This window comes from Homalodisca vitripennis, chromosome 1 (assembly GCF_021130785.1).
Source record: "Homalodisca vitripennis isolate AUS2020 chromosome 1, UT_GWSS_2.1, whole genome shotgun sequence".
In the NCBI taxonomy this organism is placed as follows: Eukaryota; Metazoa; Arthropoda; class Insecta; order Hemiptera; family Cicadellidae; genus Homalodisca; species Homalodisca vitripennis.
Genome location: NC_060207.1, coordinates 193,697,756 through 193,712,215, shown reverse-complemented (window position 1 = coordinate 193,712,215; position 14,460 = coordinate 193,697,756). Strand labels below are relative to the sequence as shown.

Sequence of the window (14,460 nt, the reverse complement as noted above, 5' to 3'; positions counted from 1 at the left end):
TTGCGTATGACAATTATTATATTGATATGATACGTGCTTAGTGTGAGTTTAGAAAATGTATCTAATCTACAAAATTATATGACAACTTCAAGTACACATTAAAGGTACTTCTATAAAGCTATGTATTGGTATAGATTAAATTACATCAATTAATCAACCTTTTAAGGAAATCAATTGTAAGAAAACTAAGTAATTTTGTATTTAAATAACTAACGACCATACAATAAACGCAGCGTAAAAGAAAGGTCATCGCTCTTCCAATATAATGAAATGGATCTGCAAGCGCAATACTTGCTCAACAGCGTTTTCCTATAACATTGATGATTTTGTGTTTTATCCCTGACTAAATATTACCTCACTCAATTATTTCGGTTTCATAAAACTTGTTTGAACGACACTCTACTATATATTATATACTCTGGCTCTTTTTCTTCGTTGCAACACATTTTATATAGTAATAAACTTAACAGTTTGTAAAAAAGTATAAATATGTTTGGATTCTTATATGCTCATATTTCTCAATATTTTTAATTACTGTCCTGTCTGTTTGTGGGTTTTTTGTTGTAAAAATTAATATTATAAAGCTAAATTTTATCATCGACTACTACCATGTAGACCAGTAGAGACAACTACCATTTAGCTCTCCACTACGACATCTCTTCACAAACTCTTAGATATCGCGTTTGTAAACTTAAGTTTACATTTTATATCTTCGCAAAGTTTATTAAAAATCCTAAGCTTTTTAAAAATTGCTTTTCTTCATAAAATCTTTTACAAATAAAGTCAGGCTACTTAGTTTTCTAAAGTTAATAGTTTAATAGATGCTAAGTTTTTAAAGTTCATGTTAATGTTTAATATGCACTATATACCCTTATATATTCCAAACACTAAAACAATAGTTTTAGTACCTACTAGTTTTCAATTAAGGTTTACTAATCTAGCACTTTCAGGGGATAATGGAGGATAAATTTCCTCAGCCTCATTTTTTATTTTACCAGCCACGTACCCTTTTTCATGCTAGCCGAATACAGCAATAAAAATACTAAAATAACTAAAAATAGATAAAAACGCACAATTTAATTGAGTTATCTAACCGGCTGTTACTATAAAACACATAAATGACTTTTAACAGGCTCTACACTCGGCTCCTAAACCGAGAACCACTTTTACACAATAAAATATAAGAAATAAGTACACAACCTGGATTTCTTTGTAAACAATAGAGACCCTTTTGTAAGAATTAAATTAACATTTTTTAAGACAGTTACGATAGTTTTGGAGGAGGCTGGAATGGAAAGGTATCGAAATTGTTAAACATATGAAACAATAATATTTCAGATTATATGTTTTCAGCACAAAACTGACCACCAGACATCAATAATATTTATACCACCAACCGCCAGACAAAGTAAATTAAATGTCTTATTTTACGAGGCGAAGTTAGCCCTCTCGAACACTTAACGTGAGAAACAACAGCTTAAAGGTGACTCCGAACCATCAACGGCCGGGCAGGCGGGTTGCTTGCAATGACAGGACTGCTCAGCGGTCACCCATCCAAGCAGTAGCCACGCTCGATGTTGCTTGATCCGGTTATCTGGCGATAACCGTTGTACCCGCTAAACTACGCCATTGACTACAACTAGATTAAGGAGACAGAAATTTCCCCACTGTAATGGTTTGTACATGGTTAGCTGTCACGCACTTAATATGTAATTAGTTATCCATGGATTGGTTTGTACTGGGTCGTACTGACTAAAGATTGTATATGAGAAAAAAGTTAATTGCATAGTTTAAACAATTTTGATACCCTGCCATTTCGACCTCCATCAAAACTAGCGTAGTTGACGATAGGTTTCTTTCTTAGAGAAAATGTTGTGTCGATTTCAAAAAAACCCAGGTTGTGTGTATATACATTGCAAACAGTTTCTGGCCTTACAATGACGATTAGATACTATCACAATAAATGATTACAAATCAAAATATATGTGAGTAAAAAAGGCTACTTTATTTATTTAAAATGATAACAAAACTTACAGCTCTTGCAAGGTATCACTGTATGGAACAAACGCGTTCGCGTTGATCTCTTCCATGTCTTTCAATGATATCGAACTGAAACAAAACATTCACATTGAATTACTGTAGTAGCTGCAAGTTGCGTGAAAGATTTAATTGTTGCTATTTTTAAATGTAGTACATGCAAATATAAATATTAGGCAACAGTATGGAAGCTAAGCTAGGAAAAATAGGGGATCTAAATATTTTCAAATAAATTTAAAATGTAATTGAATGTGGATATTAATCCTTCTTAAGTAAATTTTACAAATTAACGAATAGATAAAACCTATTTTGTGGAGTTTCTAATTTTATACTTGTTGCACAGTTTTAAAAGTAAGGATAGTAAGTTTGAAAAAGAACTTATATTATAATTTTTCTGGTTTTGCTAAGCTAATCTATTAATTGCATTCCAATTCACCAAGCATTATTACGGTTATTAGATTTCACCGAGAAACTAGAAACTGATACGTGTACTAATTAAATATTCACTATCCACCACCACAGCGCACATTAATATTGCTAGTATTGCAGATAATTTATGGAGTATGAATAGGATGATTACCTCAGCAGAGTCTAATTTCACTGGTTGAGTAATATTACTATGTATACAGTGCCATATGAGAGATCAACTATCAATAACTTATGTTCGCTTTTGATGGCCTTTCACGGCTCATTTTCCAAATATAACGTTCAACAAATTCGAACTTTCTTTTCATTTATTTTATATCTCTGTGTAAATATGATGAATTACAACACGCTTTTAATGGGGATTTTCTCCTCAAAATGTGAAGATATTTCCGAATAGTGAATTGTTTTTTTAAAGAAACTGCATTTGTTTGAAGCTACATTTTCCATCATATGGTATTTGAAAATCTTAATACAACCCTCAAAATTTTAAATTATATTTTTTTATAAAAAGCGAAGGCCTTGTTAAACAAACAACAAAAGGTAAAATACGAGTGTTATTAGCTAAGCGCTCCTGCAGGAGTTTTTGACGTAATATTACGTTCATAGCAATTGTGTAAAATTGTGTTACTGACGTAATATTACGCAGCTTTATAATTGTCATGTTTTATTCTATTTTCTGAGGTGATATTGTGCAATAAACATTTTAATGACAGCCACGCGTCGCGTAAGTAGTTCTGGCGTTTCCTACATCATGTCAGCACTTCCTTGATCCAATCTCGTAAGTGTTTGCACCTTGGTCAGCTTGCTGCAGTCGCACAGTGCTGACAGCTGCTGCGTGTTGTTCCGTGTCACCCGTCCTGGAGTGTTTTATTGTTTTATTTGTAGTGTTTATTGTACCATGAAATATCTGACGCACAAACAGACGATTAGCTTAGTTTGAGTGTTGATGATAAGGTAACGGATAGTGAAAATGATAATGGACCATACATAAAAACTAAAACCAATTTTAAAAATATACTAATTATATAAAAAGTATATATCAAACTATAAAAACCTCAAATTAAAAAAGCAAAAAGAACAATTCTGCAAAACAACATATTTTAGGCACAAACACAAACCCGTTAAAGGGTTTTAAGGCTTATAACTTGAGAGACTGAAAAAAATTTCATTTAAGTTTGTGTGTATATCTTTATATTCCCACGTTATTCGACATTTTGCGTGAGGTTTCATTTCTACATAGGCAACTTCGAGTTCGATAGTAGTAGGTAATTTTTACAATACAATTTATATTTTAAAACTTGTTTAAAGTACTTGTATGACAAATAAAAGTCAGGCTTAGTACGATATGGCATACGATTTTATCTGTAAAAAGCACTCCTAATATGTGGATTTCTGTATTTTAAACAATTCCATGAAGGTGGTAAAACCTTTGGTCGGTTACCTTACTGTATTATCTTTATTTTCACCAACAATGGTATCAGTGACGATAAAAGAATATGAAGTACCCGCATTCCTGATTCCTTGTCACTGATATTGCTATCTTTTTGCCGATTGAACAACAAAGAATTTTCTTCCAGACCACATAAAATCATCGGAGTGTGGTTTAAGATAAGCTTTCTGAAAGGGAGGCTACAGCTACCAAAACATAGTTGTAGATTGAGCGTATAGATTTGATGAAAATAAATAAAAATTAATGTCTCAAATTGCAAAATAATCCCAATTTTTGTTTCTTGTGTATCGTCTTAATTTTTTTAAGTGATCAAGTTAAAAATCCCATATAAGCGTAAGCAGTGTTCTGCTTTCTTCGGATCGGAATCTTGGACTCAAGATGTTCTGCGCTCTCTGCAAAGTAATGGCGATCATTATAAACTGGCATAACTGGTACATTAATCACTATATTATTAACTGAGCTGTAGCAAACATTTTTACATTAGTATTATGGGTACCCGTGATAGTAGCGAGAAAATATCAGAATAAATAAATTTTTAAACAAACTCAAAACCATCGTTCGTACGGCATTTTAAGATGTAATGCATTATATTCCATCTTTAAAATTAATTTGCTAATAATGGAGCCAGTAACAATAAACTTGTAAGAACAATACCAATACACACGCGCGCGCGCGCGTACGTACGTGCGTACATGCTTAAACACACACGCGCGCGCGCGCGCGCACACACACATATATAAAGGGTGTCAATTAAGTCTGGAACCTCTTTTTTAATTTTTAAACCACAATTTAAAAACATACCAAAGTTCACACGTGCTTACTGGTGATAGTAACGCACATATCTGCCCAATTACCGACCAGATAATCCCTTTGGGGACGGCCCACAAGGAGTCAGACAAAATTCGTACCATATATATATGTTGTTCTTTTATTCTTAACAATCCTAATAATCATCAAGGCCGTTCACTGGTGTAAGATACAACGCGAAACCTATTATCTTTTAATTACTATGTCGTATCAGATTGAAGCCAGGTACTTCAAAGCACAGCTTTCTACATCAGTGAACAAGTGAATTTTCCTTATTTGTGCCTTGTTTGAGAACAATGCAACACCTCCCAAATGTTTTAACCTACTTGTGAATATTCATATTAGAGAATTTTATGGTTTGTAAAGAGTAACCAAGCTAAAAGATATTTCTAATTATGCCAAAAAATATTGTTCCATTGTATTTTTAATTCTTTGAGGGTTCCATGTTTGCTGTTTTCATTGTTTTATTTTTTGACACTAGGAGAGGGTTTGCACAGACTGATGCACCATGATTTCTTAAAACATGCCGGTTCCCATATAACGCGAGTTTTAGAATTCAATTGATGAATGAGTTAATAAACTTATATTTTTCCATTTTCACTTTTGCATTCGCCAAGTGCACTTTAATGGATTTAAATATTTTTAAGGCCTATCCGTTGGGTTTAACTATTAACTTAGTAGTAGTAGTTATTTTTTAGATTTGATTTAGAAAAGAAGTATGTGAGACATCCCAATAGTAGACATTGGTATTGTTGTATATACATTTTCAATAGAAAATTTTAAATTTACGTTTTATCTCAAATAACATTTTATTTGAAAATAGTCACTGGTCCATAAAATTGTCACCTTAATTTTAATATTGAAAGTATTTCTACACTTATACGATTACAAATCAATTACCTATTATGGTTGAAGTTGGAACATCTTTTAGTTATACAAAGCACTATTTAATGTATACTTTGAAATATATAAATTGAAATAGAAATTGTTTTTATCAAACACAATCCACGTTTATATATATATATATTTATATTTTAAATATATATATATATAAATTTTTTAATATATATATATATATATTTATATGCAGAGTGCCTCTCGAAACGTTTTTTACGCATTTGGGACTTTTGTATTTTAGAAAAGAACGCACTACTCAATATATAGACACAATATTGAGTACTGTTTTGTTCCCCCAGCAAATTGTTTCATTTTCGTCTTTATTAATCAAAATGTATGGTAGTTGTAGCCTATATATGTTGAAAAGTCATTACGACCAGACAACGATTACGTGTCATTATTGTGAATTGTTTTGTCATGGTTCATGTGACTAGAGGTCAAAGGATGATGTAGAATACTTTGAAAAATATAAATGAATATGGCTTTGTGATTTATAAAAGAGATTCAGAAGAGAAAGCATGAGAGTTGAAACCAAACTGGCAAAAGAGAAGGTAAACATTGAAAAAATGCGAGAAGAATCAAGGGACCAAATTGTGAAACTCGAATCGAAACTTTCAACAAATTAGTTGATATGTATGAGATTCACTTAATCAAATGTCTGTTACAGTATGAAACAAGTTTTGAAAATATGAAAAGAAAATATGTTAGAAAAGAGTTGGAAAACAGATTGCTCACATAAAGCAGTACTCAAGATCAAGTTGCTTAGAAATAAGTGGAGTAGCTGAGGAAAAGAACGAAAAATTAATTGAAACAGATAAGGTTAAGACCAGCTTAAGAATACTTGTAGATGAAATTGTAGCCCAAGAGGTGAAAGTGGTCGGAGATCAAGATATATTATTGTTAGTTTTACAAGAAGAAACATTAAAGAGGAACTCTTACGTAAATATAAATGTAAAAAAAAAAATTTAAAAAAATTATAATACAGATTTAGGAATGGTTAGGATTAGCGGATGTGGTTTACACGAATGAAAGCCTAACAGCAGCGAGGCACCATGTTTTCAACACAGCAAGAGCTTTGAAGAGGAACTTTATGCAATTTGTTTATGTGAAGAACGGTGTTATTTGTGTGGAGGAAGGCTCCAAAGCGATAGCTCTAACTACAGTGGAACAAGTGGAAATGAAAATGCTGCACTTAACACAAATACCTCCATCAGAATGAATTAAAAATGTTGGAAAAATTTTATTTAATTAAAATATTTATACGAAGGTAAAATATTGGTTGAATGGTGCCTTAGTAACTGCATTGTATTATTGTGTTCTAAATGTCTTTTTAACCGTTAAAGTTTCTTAGTAACAATGTTTTCAAAGATTGCCTAAAAGATTTAATTATTATCCAGCAAAATATCTGGAGCCTAAGGAAAACAATGGCATACTTTTACTAAAACTACAGGAATTGACAAGAAGTCCAGATGTACTTGTCTTGAGTTAAATTTGGGTAGATGAAGAAGGAGCAGATTAATATGGGATACTAGACTTTACATGTTTTCTAAATGTAACAAGCAGAAGCTTGCAGATGGAGTAGTTATTTATGTAGCTGACTTTATCTGGCTAGTAGCCACATTGATAATGATGATGTTATCTCGGCTGATATACTCCACTTGGATATAATGAAAGCAGAAGATTGCAGGTGGAGTAGTTATTTATGTAGCTGACTTTATCTGGCTAGTAGCCACATTGATAATGATGATGTTATCTCGGCTGATATACTCCACTTGGATATAATGAAAGCAGAAGCTTGCAGGTGGAGTAGTTATTTATGTAGCTGACTTTATCTGGCTAGTACACACATTGATAATAATGATGTTATCTCGGCTGATATACTCCACTTGGATATAATGAAAGCAGAAGCTTGCAGGTGGAGTAGTTATTTATGTAGCTGACTTTATCTGGCTTGTTGCCACATTGATAATGATGATGTTATCTCGGCTGATATACTCCACTTGGATATAATGAAAGCAGAAGCTTGCAGGTGGAGTAGTTATTTATGTAGCTGACTTTATCTGGCTAGTACACACATTGATAATAATGATGTTATCTCGGCTGATATACTCCACTTGGATATAATGAAAGCAAAAGCTTGCAGATGGAGTAGTTATTTATGTAGCTGACTTTATCTGGCTTGTTGCCACATTGATAATGATGATGTTATCTCGGCTGATATACTCCACTTGGACATAATGAAAGCAGAAGCTTGCAGGTGGAGTAGTTATTTATGTAGCTGACTTTATCTGGCTTGTAGCCCCATTGATAATGATGATGTTATCTTGGCTGATATACTCCACTTGGATATGATGACTGGAGTATATTTAGTTATCGACTCTGTTGGAATAAATACGTTTCATGATTATTCAGCTAATCATTTTAATGATGAATGATATAGTTGCTTGTACCGATAAACTAGACCTTAATAAGCTGCTAAACACAATGAGAGATATAAATTAGGAAATAGTTTACAATTAATCAAATGTCTCAGTTCCTTTTAAAACACAAATATAACACATTTCTGTTTGACAAAACAAATTGAATCCATAATAAAATTAAAGTCTCGGGTGAATAGAAAAAGAAATGTAATGAAATTAATAAGCAAAACATGTTTTTGTATAGGAAATGTACTTTCTAAAACCAAACTTCTTATTGAAATTAAAGAAGTAAAACAGACTTTTTGAAGAGCTTGATTTCACGAACTGGTGGTGGTTCCCGGAGGTGCGGTTGTCGCAGTCACAGCTCCTGAACTATAACTTGGGGGGGTGGGGGGGGGGGGGGGTGGGGGGGGGGGGGGGTGGGGGGGGGGGGGGGTGGGGGGGGGGGGGGGTGGGGGGGGGGGGGGGTGGGGGGGGGGGGAATCTCTGAATAAGTAAGTCTACTAATAATTTGTTTTAGCTTAAATATTGATGTGTTATAATAAGAAGTATTGAATTTTGTCAAGTATTATGTAAATCATAAAGAGCACCATACTAAACTCTATACAATTAGGAGATACTGTGTGTATTTCTGATCATGAGTAAGGCAAGTTTCACACTTGAGTCAGTAAACACATTAACCATTTGTAAAACATGTAAGATTATGTAACACAAACTATTGCTACATAAATAAAAGACCTTACTTGATGCTTGAATTGTACTTTCATCATATAAATAATAAGGAATTAATGGCTGTGTTTCAAGTTTTTATAAATGAGTAATATTATTATGTGATCAATGATGAACTGGACTGTTTTTTTAGTTAATCTCAATGTTGTAAATTGTATGTTTTGTTAAATATTACCACCGTCTATTGTTATTAATTACCATCATTCTTTTTCTTGTTTTGATTTTACGGGTTTGTGCTTCTTTTATAATTTTTTGGTGCTAATAGCACAGATTTACCTTTGTAGAACATTTTAAAATATTAATTCTTAGGTTTGTACTGTAACTTCGTAACCAACATATAGGTTTTCCTGTTCACAGTGTGTGTAAAACATTGGGTACACATTTTATTACATTATTCACATACCCGGTCTGAACCGGAAAACTTAGCTGTTAAAATATTAATGATGAAATTATTCATTAATCTGTAAACAATAATAAATATTATATTTTAATTGTGTTTGGAAATCTATAAATTATATAGCTAAAATGGTCAAATCCATAATTTTTTAATCTCAAATGATCTTCCTGAATTTCAAAAAATAATTCACCATTTTTATAATTTCTAGCCTATGTATGATTGGGAATAAAATTATCACCAAACAAACCATTCTACCATTTTTTTTAATATTTGTGAATAATGTCTTGTAATTTAGCTTCTGAACAAAGCAATTTTCCAGTTCATATCACCAATATAGTTGATTGCATTACAGATTCAAATGTATGTTTATTATACAAGTTAAAGGTTTGTTTAATTCTCTGCAGCAAAACACTGGATTTACAGTTCATCCGTCTTAATATTTATTGACAACAAGTATCATGAAAACTTAATAATTATTGTATTATGGTATATGAAATTGAATACAGCACAGCGTAATTTGGAGCCTGAAACTACTAATTACTTTTGAATACAGTATTTAATCATGATTTTAGTGGTACTTGCTGTGTATCCCATTTATTGGGAGTGTTATACAGATTATAGGAGGAGGGAGACAGTCGACCTCAGCAAATCTGAAAGGATATTATCTTTTTCAACGTTATTGACTACCAAACTTTTTTGGAAGTAGTATGACATGAAAATAACTCAATTCAGTAATCCATGAATCTCGGTAGATACGATTTGTCAAATCTCACCAAGATGCTCGGTTCCAAATCTTTTGTGGAAAGTTTGAGATTCGACTTTGACTGAAGACTAAGCTGAACTTAACACATTTGCTGCGGAAAATGAGTAAGAGAACAAATGAAACATTTGTAAAAATACAATCTAATAACTAACCCAAAAATATAACCAAAAAGTTCATTGAAGATGTTCAAGGACCCTTGTTGTCTGGAATTGATTATCATTTCTGGGGCTGAAATTCCACTGGTTTTTCAGTCTCCATCCTTATTGACATCCACAAATCAGTTTATGTTTATTTTTTAAAATCCTGTATTGTTTTATACGAGGGGTATTAGAAAAATAAGGTTCCCTATGCCGCAAAGACAGAATGCAATATTTTTGGGAGAAATCTGGCAACACTGTCTTACTCATCAGTTGTCCCTCTCTCTATCCATACCACTCGCGCCTCGCTACGTCCAACAGTGCCGGCCTAACTGCTTTCGAAGATGGAGCTCCCTATCGTTGTTACCGCCAGATGCGAAATTCGTGCTGTGATACGTTTTTTAAATGCAAAACAGATTTCACCTATTGAAATTCATCGTCAGTTAATCGAAGTTTATGGGGAAAATTGCATATCTGTTCAACACGTTCGGGAAATGGTGTAGAGAATTCAAGTGAAGGCCGCATGGAAATTCACGATGAAATCCGACGTGGACGGCCTTCAGTTTCAAATGGAGTTGTTGAAAAAGTTGAGACAATATTGGTTGAATATCGGCCATCCCCCCTACAGCCCAGACATAGCCCCAAGTGATTATCACTTATTCCTAAAATTAAAGGAACACTTGGGTGGCCAACGCTTCAGTACCGATGATGAAGTCAAGAAAGAGGTTACTCGATTCCTCAAAGGATTGGCGGCAGAATTGTACAACATGAGGATAAAAAAGTTAGAGCATCGTCTACAAAAGTGTTTGGACAGAAACGGTGATTATGTAGAAAAATAGCTTAACTTTTAAGTTTTAAATTGATGTATAACACTGGGTAGAAATATAGAGCTGTCTATTTTTAAAAATCATGGGAACCTTATTTTTCTAATACCCCTCGTATTTCCTCGTATTTACATTTTCCCACTCAAACTCAACAAAAATATCCCATTATCACACTATTTTCAAACCATTTTACCATCAACACGGTCTAACTTGAATCAGATTTTTCTCAGTCAGATAACAAGTCTTCAATGTATTCAATATCCTCCTCTTTCGGACTACAGTGAACATAATTATACACAGTCATGGTACATTAAAAACAACAACAAACACAACACACACACAGAAAATTATCCAAGATGGAAATCCAATAACAGTTTGTTAGCGCAAAGAAACGGAACTGGCACTACACCTGGTAAGCAGCACAACCTTCCCTGCCCATTCAATAAGGAGTCAGGGTGAAGGGAGGGACTGGACTTCCAGACAGCCACAGTAAATGTATTAAGAAATGTATGTAGTTCTGAATGCTCCTGAGACAGTATGATTGCAATTCCAGCTGTTTGTGCTGAACACCAATCTGCTGATGTCGCTAGTTGAGTTGCCAGCTCTGGAGGTGCCAGGAGGGGGAGTTACTGCGGGACTAGTTACTGCGTCCTCCCAAGTCCGCATCATCCTGCGGGACCTTGCTGGCAAGGCCTCTTGGGATGCTTCCATCCTCTACTGTACTCCGGAACAGTTGAAACACACGGGTATGTCTACCCTTAGGCACTATCTCAGAATTGTTTCTCTCCTTTCAGTACCATCTATTCATTTATTCCTCCCAATCTACAGCTATTTCTAAAATCCTAATTAAAAATAATCATAGTTTTTCATTTTTTCATTTCTGTAGAAAGACAAGCACTGTGAATATCATATAAATACTACATTTATAATGTTTATTAGTTTATTATTTTTGTGTTTATAACATAATACAATGAATGTTGTAATAGATAAAGAACAAATCAAAGGGTAATGTTACTACTTAGGAAAATCAGCAGGCATACCAACTTGAAAATTTGTAGTCAGACGGACCAACATGGCTGACTGACTACAGTCAAAGTGAAGTGAGCTCCCAGTTTAAGTGTTCTAAAGTGTGTATTTTTGACAACAAATATCTACTCACTTATGTAGAAACTTACCTGGAGTTACTGTAATGCCATCCCACTATAACAAATTACAAAAATTAAACAAATTTCAAGAAGTAAGTGTATTGAGGCTCTCATGGCCGGAAAGATTTTTTCCAACATGTTGGCTACACTGCCATGTAGCCTAATTCCTCCCCTCTGCAACAAAACTGGTTCAAGATCAGTACATTGAGAACTGTCAATGCAACAGTACATTTCGTAAAACATGTCAATTCCATTAATTGCCAAGTGCGAAATATGCGGCATCATCCGTTATCTTGTTTGGAAGGGAAAAACTACAGGTTGAGGCAATGTAGCCAACATGTCAAAAGAAATCCCTCTGCCGTGAAAACATCACTTTCTTACTTTTGGATATGGCTCGTTGTACACATGTGTAATAATACATAATAACTAATAATATAATTCTAACATATTAATTACCATGTCATTCCGAATGGGCAAAGCTACTATATGAAAATGACAGTTGTCTGATATAAGATCAATAACTACACAGGAAGGGGTTAGGTAATTATCTGATTTTAGTCAACACGCTTAGTACCAAACTGGCACTTACCTCAAAGTCTGGCTCAAGATAATCACGAAAACTCTATTTTTTTTTTTTTCAGAACATCCAAGGCTTTAAGCATAATATTATTGTTTATATCTATCCATACATTGGTTTTCCTATAGTAATTTAAAAGTTTAAACTTCAGGATAGATTATACTTTGTATTCATTTTTACTAAATCACACTGTATTACCTCGTTTTAATTTCTTACAACTGCTACCAAAGACATCATATTTTTACACATTATTATTAGTTTGAAACATTTAATTTTCATATTTCAGTGAGTTGAATATTCCAAATACAGTCAAATATTCCTTTAGTGATATTCCTTCAGTTGATTGTTTGTGTATATTAACGTATTTTACGTTTTTTTTTATTTTTTTAAGTTTTTACAACCAAACTGATTTACATTATTGTGTTTAGGAAAAATGAGCTGAACGTGGACAAGTGGAAACAGTGAGCCCAACAATGGAACGAAAAAAGATGCTTTAACTCCTGCAATCGTCGGACCATCAGTTCCTCAACACACTCTCAGACACTCGGTCGCCCCAACATTCTCTGCCCACGTTTGAAAACTCCGCAGACGATCTTGACAACCTAAGATGGATGTAAGTTTTTGTATTATAAATTTCTTTTGGGATAAACTGAAATTATGTTAATATTAAAGTATAAGAATATAGATATTCGATCAAAGTCTCAAAATCACCTGCCCATACTAGGGTCATTTGTAAATTTCCAGAAGAATAGTTAAAAAAGTTTCTCAAATTGCTTGGAGGCTAACTGGGATGTTTGACAGCTGTTACAGTACATTGGGGAGACCAGCCCGGAGTGTCTGGAGAGTCTGGATACCCCCCGGAACATTCCCTGCTACCTCTCCACTCCTTTCCTGAACTATGAGCAGGAGGCTATGGGATCGGTGGTTAAACCCCAGAGTTTGTCTAGAACAGGACTACGTATTTCCCGCAGCTCTGGACTTGCCCAAATGTGAGTTCCAACCTTTCATAATTAGACTTTTGTTAGGTTTAATCTTTTGAACAATTTAGCTGAAGATTATTTTTAATTTTATCAATAGAAATATTAAGATATGTAAATGTATAAGTGTTGATAGTGCTAAAAAAAAGATGTAATTTTACAGGTAAAAAGAACAGGTACATCAAAGTTAAAGTACATTCTTGTATTTCCAAGATAACCAATACACAAATTTACTGATCTTAAGTCAATCGTTGCTTTTACCGGTACTTTGAATTTTCAAAACAGGTTAATACGTAACATTACTGTGGTCTATTTGCCAAACTAACTGACCTACTGATCGGTTAGTACCCCAAATTTACTAATTGCTAAAACGGTGGTTGTTTTTTGTTTGCTCTGTCTTTTTAATAAAATCCCAGATAGAACAAACCTAATTTAACAAAAATTATTGTACTTTAAAAAAAATAATATTTTTCATCTTTCAGTTTCTTTTTTTCTATGTATGTGTAATGCTACTTGTCTGCTGCGTCTGTTATCACAGGAAAATGAGCCAGCAATTTTTGGTTTCACTTAAACAATCTTTTTGAAGCTCTATGTCGGTTAATATTTTTCACTATAAAAATACGTTACGTTTATATTTAAATATTTTTTATCATTAATAGGGTTGGTTTTGGATAATGTAACAAAACATTTGTAAGTTTAAAATACGTTTTAATATTCCCATAATTATAATCTATGGAAGGTTAATAGTAAGAAGGTTAGGTAGTACAACCCTTGTTTTTAAAATATAGCTATTTCCTTGAAATTCTGCACAATCCCTGTACAATAGAGAGTGTGGTAACCCCTTGCCTTTGGATTACTTTTTATATTATCAGAC

General features: G+C 33.4%; 3 protein-coding genes across 3 annotated transcripts in view; 1 reads left to right on the top strand and 2 right to left on the bottom strand.

The window, feature by feature from the left end:
* LOC124352971 (thyrotropin receptor-like) overlaps positions 1 to 2,103 on the bottom strand; it is a 37,670-nt gene extending 35,567 nt beyond the window's left edge. The window contains 1 exon segment of the mRNA XM_046802731.1: positions 2,035 to 2,103. Within this exon segment, the coding sequence (XP_046658687.1) occupies positions 2,035 to 2,090 (56 nt within the window). The 5' untranslated portion in view covers positions 2,091 to 2,103.
* An 8,930-nt stretch (positions 2,104 to 11,033) lies between these two features.
* LOC124352970 (probable Rho GTPase-activating protein CG5521) lies at positions 11,034 to 13,103 on the top strand. The gene is made up of 2 exons (XM_046802730.1): positions 11,034 to 11,633; positions 13,040 to 13,103. The coding sequence occupies exons 1-2, from the start codon at positions 11,468 to 11,470 to the stop codon at positions 13,072 to 13,074; spliced, it is 201 nt and encodes a 66-aa protein (XP_046658686.1). The 5' UTR covers positions 11,034 to 11,467; the 3' UTR covers positions 13,075 to 13,103.
* A 287-nt stretch (positions 13,104 to 13,390) lies between these two features.
* LOC124354437 (probable Rho GTPase-activating protein CG5521) overlaps positions 13,391 to 14,460 on the bottom strand; it is a 54,149-nt gene continuing 53,079 nt past the window's right edge. Inside the window, exon 26 of the mRNA XM_046804887.1 lies at positions 13,391 to 13,519. Coding sequence (XP_046660843.1) covers positions 13,391 to 13,519 — 129 coding nt within the window. The remainder of the gene's footprint in view (positions 13,520 to 14,460) is intronic.

What these genes read in the sequence shown, in the direction of transcription:
- LOC124352970 (XM_046802730.1), top strand. Translation starts at nt 11,468, where the DNA reads ATGTCGCTAGTTGAGTTGCCAGCTCTGGAGGTGCCAGGAGGGGGAGTT. An exon ending in GGAACAGTTGAAACACACGG is followed by an intron (nt 11,634 to 13,039) that starts GTATGTCTACCC and finishes TTGTGTTTAGGA; the next exon opens with AAAATGAGCTGAACGTGGAC.